At 41.3% G+C, this 18,010-nt stretch overlaps 1 protein-coding gene across 1 annotated transcript in view; it reads left to right on the forward strand.

Annotated features, from left to right (window-relative positions):
- CTPS2 (CTP synthase 2) overlaps window positions 1–17,249 on the forward strand; it is a 75,677-nt gene extending 58,428 nt beyond the window's left edge. Inside the window, exons 17-19 of the mRNA XM_086740284.1 lie at window positions 2,498–2,642; window positions 15,199–15,309; window positions 16,929–17,249. Of these exons, the coding sequence (XP_086596410.1) occupies window positions 2,498–2,642; window positions 15,199–15,268 (215 nt within the window). The 3' untranslated portion in view covers window positions 15,269–15,309; window positions 16,929–17,249. The remainder of the gene's footprint in view (window positions 1–2,497; window positions 2,643–15,198; window positions 15,310–16,928) is intronic.
- Window positions 17,250–18,010: the final 761 nt, after the last annotated feature.

Consider the following 18,010-nt stretch of genomic DNA (forward strand, 5'->3'; position numbering starts at 1 on the left):
TGAAATGTATACATGCAATGTAGCCAAAGTATGAAACATCATACTAGAGTATATTACCTAGAGGGACTGAAATCTCCATCCTTGCAGACAGAGACCTTCAAAACTAGACCAGACAAAGCTGTCAGCAACCTGATTTAACTTGGAGCTCCACCCTGCTTTGAGCACGATGTGGGACTAGAGACCTCTCAAAGTGCCTTCAAGCCGATGTGTGTCTCCTTGTGTTACCCGCTGTTTAGAATCATAGAAAAGAAGTATGAAAATGAAATAGAAAGCAAGCTCCTTTCTTTCACAGAAGTGATTCAGATAGGTGAAGGTTTGATACTGTGGAAATCTGGTAGATTTGGACTCCTTTACCAAGACTTGATGTCTTTTTGAAAAAGTTCTGGAATAAAAAGGAGTTATGCTGCGTATGTTTGTTGAATGCTACACTGAGCAGTTCTTAGAAACAATCTCCTTGATTTTGCTTGATTGCTTGATTAACTCCTTGCTCTTAAGTCACTGTTAGCTAGATGAGTATTAGGTACCTGAAGATGCAGGCTACCTTACAGGATTTTTTTTTTTTTTTTATTTTCTTATATGGCCACTAATTGCCACTTGTTAAGATAAACTCCGTACCCAGAACCATAAATATACCGTAAGAATATATTGTCATCCTGTGAGTGCTATTTTTGACATGATGCTCCTGAGAATTCATTTTATACTCCACAATATGTTGAAGAACAGTGCTGTAATTTTGAACCAGTGTTTGAATATAAACATCTACTTATAACGTCAAGCAATTGCACCGTGGAGAGTAATCTGAGAGCAAAGAATACATGTAAATTCATAAACTACTAATTGTCATGGTGTTCTTTGCTTAGTTTGTTCTTGATAGATTACCTCTCTTACACATGCTGGTGTTGGGGAGGGTATTTTGTCTGCCCTGCATGAAACAACCACTATAGAAAGCATTGTGAAATAAATCAGGCAGGATTTTTAAATTGCATGTTACTGTGAAAAGAATAAAAGCAGCAGTAAAACTTGGAATTATTTCACAATGGGCTGCAAGGAGACTCTGATTACTAAAGAAAAACAATCATCACAGGGAGGAGGGTGGGTTGGAGCGGAAGCACAGAAATAACAGTAACACTAGATAGCTTAGGCAAAGCTTTTAAACAAAATATTCCACTGGAAATATTTGATGCTTTGTCATTGTCTTGTTTTACAGCTTTAAGGAACTAAATTGCATGGTAGAGAAAAAGAGGTTATGGGATAAATTTAGGATCCAAATTCTCTTTAAGACATAGCAGCAGAGAGGAGAGCAGTATACTAGACCATATAGTTTATCTTCATAGAAGAAAAACTCAGCTTTCTTGTTATCACTTATTCTCTACTGCAGAGAAATTTCTTGAATGTTTCAGATTGTTCTGGAAATTGTTGAACCAGAAGAGATCTATGGTTAATGTCATCCAGTGTCCTGGTACTAGAAGTGGTTAACGTTAGCTCCTTTAAAAGAATATTGAAGGAAGGAACAGGAGCACAGCATGGAAGAGTACGAAAATACTGTTCCTTCCATATCCTTTTGAAGAAGACAGAAGGGAAGCTGAAGCACTAGTAAAGAGGTGCTTTGATTGGGAAACGGAGAGCTGACAATTTAAGAGAAGATGAAGCAGCATGCCTTGTTTAGCTTAGCAGACAGAGTTGAATGATGGTAATATTGTCATCTGTAATCACTCAGGACAAACAGTAGGAAAGAGCAGCACCATAAGAAATGGATATAAGTTGACTGTAACAAAGATGGCCTGTGAATTAGGAAAAGGTTTCTGAGCAAAAAGAGAGAGTATTGGAACAGCTTTCTAGTGGGAACAAAACAGCCTAGGGATGTTACGGCAGAGCCTTGACCCTTTGTCCCTTCGTCAGACTACATGATGTAGCTGCATTCAGTAACAGGAGGCTGGACTTCATGTCCCAGAAGATCCCTTCCAGGCCTAATTATTTTAAGCTTGTTTTCCCCAGTTTTCTCTGCACATTGCTTTCTTATCTGTCTCTTACTGTGTAAATAGTTGCTGTATGGTAATGCTTGGTCTTTTAGGAACTGTTTTATTTTTCCCTCAGATATGTATGGGCGCATGTTCTGAATATACATGCAGAAATATATGTTGAAAACCAAAATACTATGAAAATAACATGATAAATATAGACTTTGTGGTTGTTCTCTCCACCCCGCCCCTTACATGTTGGCACAGGTTTATTATTCAACTTTTAATTGCATCATTGTGCAGGTTAAGATTGAATCACAGGGTGATTTTTCCTTAATTTGCCTTACAAACTTTCTGCCTCTGTTGTCAGTTGCTTTTCGTGGAAGACGTTAAAGTTCCTGCTGCCCTACCCTTAAATTCACACATGCTGATCTGGCTTCTGGACTCCTGTGTGAAATCTTCAATAAACTTTTTTCCTAACAGGTGTTCTACTGTCTTCTTCCTACATCTTATAATTTTCTTTTGCATCTATTTTGTAGATCACCCGTATTTTGTGGGAGTTCAGTTCCACCCAGAGTTTTCCTCAAGACCTATGAAACCTTCACCTCCATACCTTGGACTGTTGCTAGCAGCAACTGGGACACTCAATGCATACTTGCAGCGTGGATGTAAATTGTCTCCAAGGTAATCTTTCTCAGGTACTTGCCTGCAGTTTAACAGCCACATTTTTGGAGGGACTATCTTGCCCTTCAGTTCAAAAGTCCAGAAGAGGAAAAGGAGTTCTTCATGTATTGATTTACTTGTTCCTGTGCATGCCTGACATAAACTCTGGTGTAAGAGTATCCGTAAGCAGTAATCGCAGTTCCTGACTTCCTCTTTTTCAGAGGCTATTAGGGTTAAAGCCAGATCCATGCATTATAACCAGAAAGAAGTAAAAAACCTTTAGTAAAATCCTGTGAAGTTGATGGCCTCCTGTGTTAACTTTCATTAACGGTAGTTTCACAGGGAAAGGTATTTGCTAGAGGACCAAGCAATTAAGTGAAATTCTTACCTAGTTGTATTTGAATGATGATAGTAACAAAAAAGAAAACACTAATTTTATTTTGCAGTAGCTAAATAATTAATACCATCAAACAGAGACAGGCCTGAAACAGAACAGTTGGGATATCTTTAGACTTATGGATCTAGATGGATCTAAATCAAAACTATATGATTCAGATAAATGAAAATCCTTTGTCCCAGTTGCCTTGGACACAGAGTTTTTGGTTTGTTGAATGTAGCAATAGATTTTAGCCAATGTTAATTCATTCTTGTTTATTTGAATGATATTAATAACAGTTACAATTTCATTACAATAACAATAATAAAGAGGTCAGAGGGAAGCCTAGGGTGCAATAACAAAAATGAAAAAAAAGAAATCGCAAAATGACTGAACAATAACACAGAACAGATTCAGCCTTGGATAACTGGCTTTTTCTCTAAACAAGGCACCAAGCTTACTAGTTTTTGGTTATGGTGTTGGTTTGTTGGGGTTTTTTTTTTTTTTTGGTTTTTTTTTTTGAGCGTTACTTCCTGGTTTTAAAATGAGGTCCTTTTCTTAAGCGAGAAATAGAAATTTTATTCAAGTTTCAGTAGTAATGGAAAATAGCCAAGCCAGTCCAGATCAATTTGTTTTGGTACCCTGCTCCTTCTGAGTATCAGTTGTCTTTCATAAATGCACTTCGTATTTTCTTACCCTGGCCAATTGTGCAATGATGTACATATGGAGAGAATTTCTTTCTGATCTGCGAACTACAGTTTGATTGAAATACTCCTGTTACCTTATCCTGTCATTGTTATTAGCAGTCGTAACATTATTTACCTTTAAAAATTTGTGCTAGTGCATTACACAGGTCACATTTTTGTAGTGCTTGGCAGGAGGGGAGTCTTCAAGCCAAATGATCTTCAGGCTTTTCCTCTTGTTGACACTTTCTGCCTGACAGTTCATCTTGTTTCCCACGTCCCAATATCCTTTCTTTTACTGCTTCCTCCCATAAGTATACCTATTAGTCTCTCTGAGATGAAAAAAAAATAATACTGGTTTTGAATGAGTGATCTGCATGTCCTCATATAATTTAAATTTAAATCATTTAGCAATATAGCAAATATGTTTTCTAACCTTGAATTTAAGTTTCAGCAGTTACCGAATGTGCCATATTTACATTTATTTGAATTAATATATAATCAATAAAAAAGTATACCCAACTCTTTTACTTCATGTTTGTACAATAAACTCCAACCAACAGTTAAACACTTAGGAAAGACAAAAATTCATACCCTAAAACAAATTTTACCATTCACCTAGTAATGAGCAATCAAGCTAACTCCTCTGTCTCAAGAAAGAACATTGGAATAGAAAAAACATTTTGAAGCTAGAAGATGAGCATTTTGCAGGGAACAACATTCATGAGGGAATCTCAGTGCTAATTACAGTACACCCACTCATATTAATTAACATATCTATCTGCTGAGTGGAAAGTATTTCCAGTTTAAACCTTTAAGCCCCAGAACGCTAGTGGTTTCATTGAATACTAAAGCTAAGGCACGTCGTAACAAGACTGAAAGTAATTTCAGGAGGGGATTTTCTGCACTCTTCATCCAGCACTACGTACATGAATTATAGTCATTCTGTTGACTAGAGCAAAGATGTAACCTGAAAGAGAACTTGTGGGGGCCAGCGAATTGAGCAGATTACCTAAACTAGGCTATTAAAAACACTAAAAAGAGAGTTAATGGTGAAGTCCTGAAAGAAAAGGAACTACATATTTCAGCATGAGGTTCTTAACATGAAGTCATTACCCCAGAACATTTAACAGCCCCATAATTAGTACGTTATTTTAGAACGTCTAACACCTGCACAGAAGCCCTAGTTTCTCTGCAAAGCAAATAATAAATTTAAAGATGCATCACAACTCCTACGCGAGTGTCCTAAATACATAAAAGTGAATAAACTTTCTCTTAAATTTTTCTCAGCTCTAGTCTGGCAGACAGTAATGCTTACACATAGGCATGAGCATACCAAGTTTGAGACTGGAATGCATCCTGTGGGGTAAACTTAGTTCCCAGGAGCTTTGGTGTGTGCAGAGACAGTCAAGAACTGAGCAAAGGATTGGAGTAACTCAGTGATGAGTTACTGCTTAGTTACCTGAAGTGGCAGTTTGGTATCTGAGTTGCCTTTGTGGTTTCAGCCTCGTGCTTTATGGCATGAGTGCCTAACCGTCAGACAAAGCCATGCACTTCATTTCCTTGTGAATGCTTTTAAATCATGACCCTTTCAAAAATCTTTCCATGGAAATACTGAAGTCACCATTTCATAAGGAGCTGAGGCAGTTGAGAGGCTGCCAGTTTACATAGAATCATAGAATGGTTAGGGTTGGAAGGGACCTTCAAAGGTCGTCTAGTCCAACCCCCCTGCAAGGAGCAGGGACATCCCTGACTAGATCAGGTTGCTCAGAGCTTCATCCAGCCTGGCCTTGAATGTTTCCAGGGATGGGGCCTCCACCACCTTTCTGGGCAACCTGTTCCAGTGTTCTACATGTTTCATTATAAAGGACAGAGAGCACTAGAACCACAGGAGACACTCAGAAAGTGTACGATACCCACAAATATACTGCTTTTTTAAGAGAAACCAAAAGCTTTTAATAGAGAACTAGTGGATGAAGAGTGGAACTTCAGATGTAATGTTGGCTTTTATTGAGTCTTACAGAATTGTACTTGGAAAAGTAATAAAAACTGGCTTACCATTAGGAACAGTGTCATACGGATTGCAAAACCACTGATGTGCAGTAAAGCTACGTTGCTTTTTTTTTTCCCATAGCACTTTTAGCATCAGCAGGCTTTATTTATTTTTTCCTCTGAACCAATGTATTTATTAGTGGCCTGCAAGAGTAGGCCACAGTGCATTAATGATATTTGCAAATAATATAATTTAAAGAGGGATCCACCCAAGGGTACTGAGGGAGCTGGCGGAAGTTCTCGCCAAGGCATTTTCAATGATTTATCAGCAGTTCTGGCTGTCTGGAGAGGTCCCAGTTGACTGGAGGTTAGCAAATGTGATGTCCATCTACAAGAAGGGCCAGAAGGAGGATCTGGGGAACTACAAGCCTGTCAGCCTGACCTTGATGATGCTGGGGAAGATTATGGAGCGGTTCGTCTTGAGTACGCTCACCAGGCATGTACAGGACAACCAGGTGATCAGGCCCAGTCAGCGTGGATTTATGAAAGGCAGGTTCTGCTTGACCAACCTGATCTCCTTCTATGATAAGGTGACCCGCTTAGCGGATGAGGGAGAGGCTGTGGCTGTTGTCTACCTAGACTTCAGTTAAGTGTTTGACGCCGTTTCCCACAGCATTCTCCTGGAGAAACTGGCTGTTCATGGCTTGGACAGATGTACTCTTTGCTGGGTAAAAAGGTAGCTGGATGGCTGGGCCCAAAGAGTTTTGGTGAATGGAGTTAAATCCACTTGGCAGGTGGTCACAAGTGGTGTTCCCTGGGGCTCAGTACTGGGGCCAGTTCTGTTTAATATCTTTATCAACGATCTGGATGAGGGGATTGAGTCCTCCCTCAGTAAATTTGCAGATGACACCAGGTTGGGCGGGAGCATTGATCTGCTTGCGGGTAGGAAGGCTCTGCAGAGGTATCTGGACAGGCTGGATTGATGGGCTGAGGTGAACTGTATGAGATTTAATAAGGCCAAGTGCTGGGTCCTGCACTTGGGTCACAACAACCCCATGCAATGCTACAGGCTTGGGAAAAAGTTGCTGGAGAGCTGCCCAGCAGAAAAGGACCTGGGGATGCTGGTTGACAGCCAGCTGAACGTGAGCCAGCAGTGTGCGCAGGGGGCCAAGAAGGCCAGCAGCATTCTGGCTTACATCAGGAACAGTGTGGCCAGCAGGAGTTGGGAAGTTATTGTGCCCTTGTGCTTGGCACTGGTGAGACCGCACCTTGATTACTGTGTTCAGTTTGGGCCCCTTAGTACAAGAAGGACATTGAGTTGCTGGAGCGCATCCAGAGAAGGGCAAACAAAGCTGGCAAAGGGTCTGGAGAACAAGTCTTATGAGGAGCAGCTGAGGGAAATACGGTTGTTTAGTCTGGAGAAGAGGAGGCTGAGGGGAGACCTTATTGCTCTCTAGAGCGACCTGAAAGGAGGTTGTAGTGAGGTGGGTGTCAGTCTGTTCTCCCAAGTAACAAGTGATAGGACGAAAGGAAGTCATAGAATCATAGAATGGTTAGGGTTGGAAGGTCATCAAAGGTCATCTAGTCCAACCCCCCTGCAAGGAGCAGGGACGTCCCCAAGTAGATCAGGCCTCAAGTTGTGCCAGAGGAGGTTTAGATTGAATATTAGGAAAAAAATCTTTGCTGAAAGGGTTGTCAAGCATTGGAACAGGCTGCCCAGGGAAGTGGTGGAGTCACCATCCCTGGAGGTATTCAAAAGATGTGTAGATGTGGTGCTTAGGGACATGGATAAGTGCCTTGGCAGTGTTAGGTTGTGGTTGGACTTGATGATCTTAAAGATCTTTTCCAACCTAAATGATTCTGTTAATCTGCTGTAACATGGAGAAAGCACTATTCAGAACAAAGAAATAACATTAAAAGATATAAAGAACTTAGAAACCTGGGCTGAAAATAATGAAATTATGTGTTTCTTTGGAGGAAGAGAGTAACAGGCTAAAGATAAAAAAATTAAACACAAACGTCCAGTGAATGGGAGGAAATGTAGGAAGTGAGAAATGTTCCTAGGTGAGAAAATGTGGGCAACTAGAACTGCCACCAAAATAAATTAATGCAAGTCATCAGTGATTATGCTAATGGGAGGCACCAATCCAATGTCATTTAGTCACAGAGTGATCTGTTACATTCTAGCCAGGTTATTAATAAAAGATGACTTATGAGTTGCATTCAGAGACAAGTAACAAAAGTGGCCAGAGGACAGAAGAAGTGATGCATAAAGAAAAAACCTCAGAAGACTTGTTGGTATGGTGCTTACTACACTAACATAGAATCATAGAATCATAGAATGGTTAGAGTTGGAAGGGACCTTCAAAGGTCATCTAGTCCAACCCCCCTACAAGGAGCAGGGACATCCCTGACTAGGTCAGGTTGCTCAGAGCCTCATCCAGCCTGGCCTTGAACGTTTCCAGGGATGGGGCCTCCACCACTTTTCTGGGCAACCTGTTCCAGTGTTCTATAACTCGCATCGTAAAAAATTTTTTCCTAATTTCCAATCTAAATCTACCCCCCTCTATTTTAAAACCATTACCTCTCGTCCTATCGCAACAGGCCCTACTAAACAGCCTCTCCCCATCTTTCTTGTAGGCCCCCTTGAGGTACTGGAAGACTGCTATCAGGTCTCCCCAGAGCCTCCTCTTCTCCAGGCTGAACAGCCCCAACTCTCTCAGCCTGTCCTCATAAGAGAGGTGCTCCAGCCCTTTTATCATCTTCGTGGCCCTCCTCTGGACCTTCTCCAACTGGTCCATGTCCTTCTTATGTTGGGGGCTCCAGAACTGGACACAGTACTCCAGGTGGGGTCTCACCAGGGCAGAGTAGAGGGGGAGAATCGCCTCCCTCGACCTGCTGGCCACACTCCTCTTGATGCAGCCCAGGATGCGGTTGGCCTTCTGGGCTGCAAGGGCGCATTGCCTGCTCATGTTAAGCTTCTCATCCACCAGCACTCCCAAGTCCTTCTCCTCAGGGCTGCTCTCAATCCATTCCCCGCCCAGCCTGTATTTGTGCCTGGGATTGCCATGACCCAGGTGCAGGACCTTGCACTTGGCCTGGTTGAACTTCATGAGGTTGGCATGGGCCCACCTCTCCAGCCTGTCAAGGTCCCTCTGGATGGCATCCCTCCCTTCCAGCGTGTCGACAGCACCACACAACTTGGTGTCATCGGCGAACTTGCTGAGCGTGCACTCTATCCCACTGTCCATATCGCCGACAAAGATGTTGAACAGGGCTGGGCCCAACACGGACCCCTGAGGGACGCCACTTGTGACCGGTCTCCACATGGACATTGAGCCGTTGACCACCACTCTCTGAGTGCGGCCATCCAGCCAACTCCTTATCCACCGAGTGGTCTGTCCATCAAACCCATGTCTCTCTAGTTTAGAGAGAAGGATGTCGTGCGGGACAGTGTCAAAAGCTTTGCACAAGTCCAGGTAGATGATGTCAGTTGCTCGTCCCTTGTCCACCGATGCCGTCACCCCGTCATAGAAGGCCACCAAGTTGGTCAGGCACGATGTGCCCTTGGTGAAGCCATGTTGGCTGTCACCAACCACCTCCTTGCTCTCCATGTGCCTTAGCATGGTTTCCAGGAGAATCTGCTCCATGACCTTGCCAGGCACAGAAGTGAGGCTGACCGGCCTGTAGTTACCGGGGTCTTCCTTATTCCCCTTTTTAAAAATTGGGGTTATGTTCCCTCTCTTCCAGTCATTGAGGACCTCACCAGACCGCCATGATTTCTCAAATATGATGGCCAGTGGCTTGGCAACTTCATTCGCCAGGTGCAGCTGCCTCCCAAACCAGCTGTGTGGGGAGGTTTGGGCAAGCACCTATAAACAGAGCAGGCAACAACCTGCGTGACATGTTCTGGTGTATGAAGGAGAAGGAGGTATGGGCGAGGTTGTCTCTGATATCCCCTCTACATTGTCCCCAACCAGTATCTCATCTGGCACAGCATTGTGTTTCTGCTATTGACCAAATTCAGACATTTCTTAGGAAAATTAAGGAAATTCTGTGGCTTGAAGACTGGCAAGAGAGCAGCAAGAGATGGGCTGCTCTGTAAAAGAAGACAATCCAGAAGCTGGGGGCTGCAGCTATACTGGTAGGGGTAGTGTCCTCACCAGCAGGAGTCAGTACCACAGTCGCCAAAGAAGGCAAGTGGACTAGCTCCAGTGACAGTCACCATGTCCTACAGACAGTCCAGTGCAGAAGTGCAAAGTGATGAGTTAGATCTGAAGTCAATCCAGGAAGTCCAGTCAACAAATGACTGCAGAACTACAGAAATGGGTACAGGCATACCTGTGACATAGCTCAGGCAAGGATTGGGGGCCAAGGCTCCTGGGCCCATGGGTGGAGGCCCCAGGTGAGGATGGCCAGGGCAGCTAAGATGGGTTGGTATCCTCAGAGCTCTTACAGAAAACTATAGAAGAAGTTTTAAAGGAAATCCCTTCTCAACCATAGTGGTACTTAGTGATGGACTTAGTAATGGTTGGTTATGGCCACTACTTTGTCATTTTAATGTTAGATGTTTACAGTCAAGACACTTCTGAGCTAGTCACCTTCAGTCTTTTTCTGTAGCTGCTGAGTGAACATCCAATTTAAAGGAGCCAAATAGCTCATCGTAATGGTTAAGTGGGTCAGAAGCATTATACCCTAGAAGTGCCTGTTTCTCTCCATTGGCTGTAAGAACCTGTTGGTAACTATCGTAGATGAAGATGTCTAAAGCTGAATTAATTGAATCCCATGCATGAGACTCAACTAAGAGTTTTTGTAACACCCAGATATGTTCTGATATCTTGGCTGTAATTTTTTAAATACTAGGTGCTAATAAAACCGTTATGCTCGGTCCAGTTGTGTGAGTGCAGATGTCTGGAAGGTTGGAACTGGGAAGACTTTGGTATGTGCTGAGGATTCTTTAATGAAATGGTGTTTCATGGAAGCATAGGATCATATAATGATAGTGATCATAAGAAATGATACATAATGATTTTTATGATCATGTAATGATCATAAAAATATACACTGAGAAATATGGGTGACTGCAATTATAACCATTGCACAATAATATCTACATTTATTTCAAATAATATTTTGATGACTGTAACAATTTTAGTCGTTCAGCTTTTTGTGGGGGGAATAAGTAATAATAATTGACACATTCTTTTCACTAGCTTCTCTAAAGCTATAACAATTGTTTTTTTTTTTAAACAGCCACAGCCTGTACTAAATGTAATTACATTTATCTTTCATTTGCATTGAGGAAGAAATGCACTTAGCTGGGCTCCTGCCTTTGCAGGGAATAACATTACTGTAGCAATTGTTTGAATTGCTTACGTTTCTGGAAAAGGACTTTTTTTTATCAATTAAACATTAAAAAAGATGAAAAAAAGCCCCTCTGAAACTGTGTCAAATACTTAATTTTTAAAGAATGTAGATCTGGATTTTCCAAATGAAACAAATGGAATGTTCAAAGAATACCTGTTTTACAGTTGCCTGAGTTTCTTAATAAAAGCACTGAAAGCAGGCAGTTTCATGCTTTTAAGCAGCTGTTCCAGAACTATATGTTTAAAATTGGTCTTGAGTCTTAATTGTAGTGGTTTAGCAGCTGAGGTGATGCATTCCAGCTTAATGCTATGTGGCCCCAGCTATCGGCTGCCTTCCGTGCCATACTGATAGGGAATTTTCTCATCTTGCCTCATGGTTCTGTGTTTTTCACTGGTGCATAGCGGAGGTACGATGATACCTCTGTCAGTAGATCAGAGAGATCTGAAACGGGCAGGAACTTGGTTATAATTGAACACAGACATTGGGAGCTCTTTTTATTGCGTACGTCTTGAGAAGATGCAGGTCTGAGGATGAGTGAACTTTAAAACAAAACAAAACCCAGTAATGTAATTTCTCAACAGAGGGTATTTTCCTTGCTCTAGTTGGGAAATACGTTGCAGTTCACTGCAAAGTGAAATGCCCACAAGGTATTAGTAGATATTTTATGTTGCAATTAACTTCAAACTGAAATGCCAGCTAGGTATTGGTTGAAATTTCACTTTGTAATGAATGTATTTCCATTAACTACAGGTAGATTAGGTGTAAGGATCAAAGTGACTAAAGTTATTCATCTTGAAGACTGAAGTGACTGACCAGATGCAGTGACATTGCATGCTCTGAGTTTTATTCTATTTTTCTCTTGGCCACATCTTTATACTCCAAATCCCATGCTAAAAAAAAAAAAAAAGATGGAATAGAACTGCTGTCATGGCCTTAGATCTGCTCACTGGCTTCTTTTTGTTGGAGTACACTGTTGTGGAAATGGTTACAAACAAGATGAAGTGAGTGTCAGGTTCCTGCCCAAGATAATTACTAATTAATTTGTACACAAAACGAGAGAAAACTTGCTGAAGAAAATATAAGCGTATTTTTTCAGTTGAGGGCTCAGTGTGAAAAAGAATTTCGTAAAGGAAAAGTGGGGCTTATCTGGTTTATTTGATTCCCCACCGCCACCACTTTCATAGCCAGCACATTTAAGTAAGATTACATAATATTAGCAACTGTGATCACAAAATATCCATTTGGATTTCGTGTTTAATATCTGTGTAGCAACTCAGTGTAATTTGGAAGGAAGTACATACTTATTCCTAAGAGAGGTGATGACTTATTTGTGGTAAATACCACCTGGAATTTTTCTTCAGTTTACTTATCAGTTGAACACAGTTCGTATTGCGGTAAGTCTTACAAACCAGATATCAGCGTTGGTTTGAAGCTGTAGCACCCAGGTGCAGATGTGCAAAGATTCATGTGTTCTTGTTTGCTTTCAAGTCCACTGGCAGCTTAACTGTTGAAGATGTTCAGGTTTCCTTGGAGCCCAAGTTATTCTTCTTAACATGATACCACAGCTTCTGGGGGTGCTTAGGGATGTCATTCAAGCAGCTGAAACTGTGAGACTGACAGTTACCTGAGTCTGAAGCCCAAGGACTGACCCTTACCTGGGTATTTCCCCTGTTTTCTTGCTACTGTGGCCTGCCTGTTAGAGATAAAACTGACTTACACCCAACAGAACAACCCTAAAGCAGGGGAGACCATGAGGCGCTACTGCAAAAGTCAAGAATGTGATGTCCAGAGCCCTTCTCTGGGATGTGGAATAAAATCTTGTACTGAATTGGGAAGTGTGAGAACAGGAACAAAATTGTCATTGGCTGAGTAAGTGTTTGAGACTCTGGGCTAGTGGCTAGCCAAGTGACCCTTAGCATCTGCAAACTGGAAAGAAGCTTGAGAAGTTGGAGTGGTAAGCAATGAAATGATGGAAGCATTCAGCGTTGTGGGCAAATGCCTCTAAAGGCGATGTCATTGAGTGGGGGAGGACCGATGATGAGAGTGCTGGGTGGGGATCAGCACCTAACTGTCTTCAAGAGATCAGGCTGGACGGTTCTCCACTCACTTGACTTAAGCATCTGTCTCCCAGACTGTGTCATATATGGAGCTCTGGTGTGTGTTTCTGGGCTGTGACTGCCCATTAAAAAAATGGGTAGCAGAGCCCATTAAAAAAAAAAAAAGTTCTCTGAAGACTTTGGGCTTAAACCAAGGCTGTCATGAGGTTACGCAGCTCTCTGCAATCACAGTTTTACCCTCTGTTCTATGGACAATTTTCGCTATTTTGCTGTGATGTGAAAATGCAAAACTGTTTTATTAATACTGAATTTTTATTCCATGTTTCCATGGGTACTTTCAGAAAGAAGTAAGTACAGCGTCGGTGATGTTGTGTTTGTCTGTGTGCATCTGGCATGCTTGATCACATTGTTCACAACACTTTCCTCACTTGAACTGTGTAATTGTTTGCCAGCTGGTGGAGTGATCAATTGAGCATTTCTCGCTAGCCTGATGTGACACACTCTTTACAAGAATGGCATCAACAACATGCTTGTCGTGCGAAGAAAGGGCAGAATGCTCTAGGCAAAGTCTTAATAATTTTTAGAACAGTCAGAGTATCGACTCTGTTTTGTATGGAATTTGGTACCGTGATTTGCTGTGACTGTGGGAGGCTTTCCTAGCTGTCAGAGGCAGAAATTAAATGAGATGCCTGTTGGTGCCACTCCTCCTGGCCTGCTCTGTTAAAATGGCTGTGGTTTTACTTAATCTTTGATTTTTTATTTTTATTTTTTTTTTCCAAAGAGGAGGGGGTGAAATTCAGGTTACAAAGCAGTGCTCAGTAACAAGCACCGGTATAACTGAGCGCAATTTGTTCACTGTTCCGCGCTGCAGTCTAGATCAAAGATCCCCAGCTGCGGGGTTACATAGTTCCCCTTGAAACATTACACAGCAGGCAGTCACCGCGGATCGGCTGGTGAGGCTGTGTCTAGGTGGGCTGATGATGTGCTTGATGTCTCAGTGGGAGTTCATGCCCAGAGGTGGGGAGCGTGACGTGACTGAGGTCCTGTTGCCTGGCGGACGAAGGTGTACGTGATAAAAGTGAGATGTGGCAAGACAGGTGTGCAGTGGCTGGAGCAGAGTTGGTGCCCAAGGCTGGCACTGGTGTACCCACACAAACAGGGTCTGAGATCCCCACCTGTACTGTGTTAGCCGTAACCTGCTCTCTGAAGTATCACAGAACTGAGCAGAATTATTGCTGCCCGAATGTACTTGTTAGTTCCCTGGGCTGCTTCTCTTGGGAAATTTAGGTATCTGGAAAACAGACTGTAGAAGTGAAGTGTAGTAGGGAGAGGGTGAGGCTGGAGGTTCTTCTGAAGAGGTGCAGTTTATGCCCGTAGAGTTAAGATAAACCTGGAGACCCGATAGACATCACAGCTGACTGAAAATGTGGTTTGTGGGCACTCTTTTCTCTCAGTTGCTGTGGTGATGCCTGTCCTTCACTATCTTCTTGTTCTGGCCTCTTATAAAATGATCACTTGCATGGCTGTTCTGTGAAAACCAGTCTACTTCTCTCAGGAAATAGCAGAAGGGGATAAAACCTCAGGAAAAACTGTCAGGATAGTGCTTGGTGCAATGGAAATGACTTATGTTCTGTCTGGAAGAGCAAGAATTGTAATTTAAGTATAAATTGAAGCATTCTGAGTAAATAAAGTTGTCTTAACTTTTTCCTTGGTCAAAACAATAATTTTCTTTATCATAAAGGAGAAATTCCTTTTAGTCTTGCTCTGAATACCTCTTCTTCTCTATATTAAATTATTCATGGCTGCACGGAGCACCAGCAAACTACAGAATGAATGTACTACAGGAGCCAAGGAAAAGGAAATTTAACATTCTGTTTTTATGGCAGAATATCTTTTCTCATCAGTTCTTAGACTCCAAATTCAAGCCCATTCCTGTAGAGGAAGGCATTCTAAAATACCAAAGCTGAGCATGAGCTTAAAGTAGTTTTCTGGAAATGGGTTGCATTTGAGGAAAGTGTTTGTCATATGCATCATCTGGGTTGGAAGGGTTTGAAATAAAATTTTTGCTTTAAATCCTTCTGACTCTGTTTTGCTTTTAACAGTGACAGCTACAGTGACCTCAGCGATGACAGCTCTCCAGAGAAAGAGTTTCCTAATTCAGACACAAGCTGAAATGATTGTATGAGGTCACAGAAACGGATAATGCTATTGAGGTAAACTGAATCATTTTGATACCGCTTTATGACATTTATTTCTCTTTAGACTTAAAACAGGAGACAAAGTTATCTTGATTCTCCCTTTTGTTTCAAATCCCATCTGAGAGCTGATGTTTTCTTTCTTGCCTACAGCACTTTGTTTTCCTCTTCTGCTGCTTAACTCTGAGTTATTAAAGTCTGCTAACTGTTTTGGGTACAACTGAGATGTAGGATGCTGTACAAAATCAAGTTCTGTTAGTGTTTGAAGATACAATGAAAATACGAGTACACCATGTTGACGTGACTTTTTATTTTGCATTAATATTTATCTGTAATTGCATTTAATATATTGATACGACGACATCCCACAATAAATACTCTGATTTAATCTGCAGAGTGATAGAGATAGAAACAAGTCTTACAAAGTCACAGCTTTGTTTGCTGTAGACTTTGCCAAAGTGATGTTGAGTTGGTTGGTTTTTCACTTGTAAACATGGTAGCCATAGATTTCCTTTCAGTTTGGAGTTTGTGTTTCCTGTGTGCCACCTGACTTCTGCAGGATTTAGGCTTGAATCTTAGTCTTTGTTTTCCCTAGCCAGATTAATCGGAGTTGTGGCTGGTGTGGTACTCTGATACGTATGTACATTTATGCTTTTCAGTATTTCTGAGCATTTCTGTAAGCAGGACACAACTTTCCCATCTGATTTTATTCCCCTCACATGGTGCAGTCATTAAGCAGCTGTGCCAAACAGATGATTAAGGCTGCATATGAATGATGCATTTTTGCTTGATGCTTTCATGATTAAAATACTGGCATGAGATGCTAGAAATTGGAGTTTTGTCCTTAGCTGCAGCATGAGTTTCTTCTGTGATTTTTAATTTATTTTTTCTTTTATTTCTTTTTCCCTCTCTTGTACCACGTGTAATAAATAATACAACTCCAAATCATGAGAGTGGAGAACAGAATGCTATATGATTCCATGATCTGGTGCATGCAGGTACAGTACTGATGGATCTCCTAGAGTGACAAAGTGCTCCTTTTCACTCTTGCCCAGATCTTTCCCACCTCCAAATACCACTATGGCTTCTTGAGACCAACACATGGTACAGGACAGCCCCTTTAGCTTTGGCCTTGCTTTCCTCAGTTGAATTTATGAATGGTAATTCTCTGTTTACCATTGCAGAGCTGATTTTTTCAGTGCTTGGATGAAGGTACTTTTGTGATGCTTTTAAGCAGATGTCAGTAGTCACGCTGATTTTGTTTGAACATGTCACTAGTGGATACTAATTGTATTCAACAGAATTACTCTAGAAAGGGTTAAATAACTAATTCCAGGTATAAAAGAAGGCTGGAAGTATTGGCTCGTTTGTTTTTATCTCAGGGTTAATTCTCCCCATTAATCAGAGCTGGGTACACATGTAGACTGTGTGTAGCTTCGTGGGTTTGCTTTGTGCTGTTTGACCTAGATGAAATGCATCTACTTGGAGTATTTACCATAGGAGTACTTTGAAGTCAGTCAGCTGGTTTGAGACAAACTGACATAAGCATGAAATAAAATGACTTAGAGAAGAAATACTTTTAATATTTTTTTTTCTTACTATTCTTCCTTCCCCTCTCTCTTCTTTTGTTTTTACAGAAAGCTGGGAACAGGACAATATTGAATAGAAGAAATTAGAAGAGTAAACTGCTTATGGTCCTCATAGTGTCTCCTCCTACACTGTTTTCAAGAATTCTCTTTACAGAAGGCAGATTTACTGTCCTGTAGCAAAAACTGTTTTGTATAAATGCTGTTTCTCTTTAAAAATTACAAAATGATTGTGCACCTTAGCTGTTAATCATTATTGATCTTGTCCTATATTTCAGAATGATCTCAGGTGAATACATATTCATTCACTAGTTCACAACTGTTCTTGATTTGAAGGAAGATTTGATTGTTCTCAGTTTGCCATAGAACAGGAAGATAGAGGGAATGCACTAAAAAATTTAAGGGAAAGTTGTCTTATCCATGAGCAGTAGAGAACTATTACAGATTAGTTTTCCTCTTAAGCTCATTGTATATATATATTTTTTTACTCTTCTCCTGTTCAATATGTACAAATGAGAATTTGTTACTGTATTTCAGCTCTTTGTGATTATAGTAATTGATGCTGGATACACATCTCTTCACTTTGCTTTTGTAAGCAAGTGATTTCACTTTACAAAAGTTCATTTGCTGTATTTCTCCTGAAAGGCTGACAATACCAAACATAATTCTGACCGACAAAATTAGAGAAGTGATATTAGGAGGTGGTGTTATATTTGTATTTTGTAAGAGAGAAGGTAAATACATCCATGTGTTAAAATGTAATTTGTATGCTTGTATGAGAGTTGTAGAAGGACCAGGCATAAACCTGGAGCGTTATCTGGGTTCCAGCCGTGCAACACTCGGTTAATTTCTATAAATGAGTATAAAGGTGAATTAAGGTTCACCCTTGTTTTCCCTCGTCCAGTGACTGCTCCATGGTCATGTCGCTCATTCCCCAACAGGATAGAACAGTGTATTTTAATTTAGAAATCACAAGTTACTCCACTGCATGACAGTTGCAGGCAGCCCTGCAAAGCCTGGACTGCAGCCTGAATCACTGAGGTGGAAGGGGAAGGTGAGAGGTGCTGTACTGTTTTTAAGGCCAGATCCTGTTAGCACTGGGGCATCATCAGATCTGTCACAGAAGCTGGACC

The sequence above is a fragment of the Chlamydotis macqueenii genome, chromosome 1, assembly GCF_036417535.1.
Source record: "Chlamydotis macqueenii isolate bChlMac1 chromosome 1, bChlMac1.mat, whole genome shotgun sequence".
NCBI lineage: Eukaryota > Metazoa > Chordata > Aves > Otidiformes > Otididae > Chlamydotis > Chlamydotis macqueenii.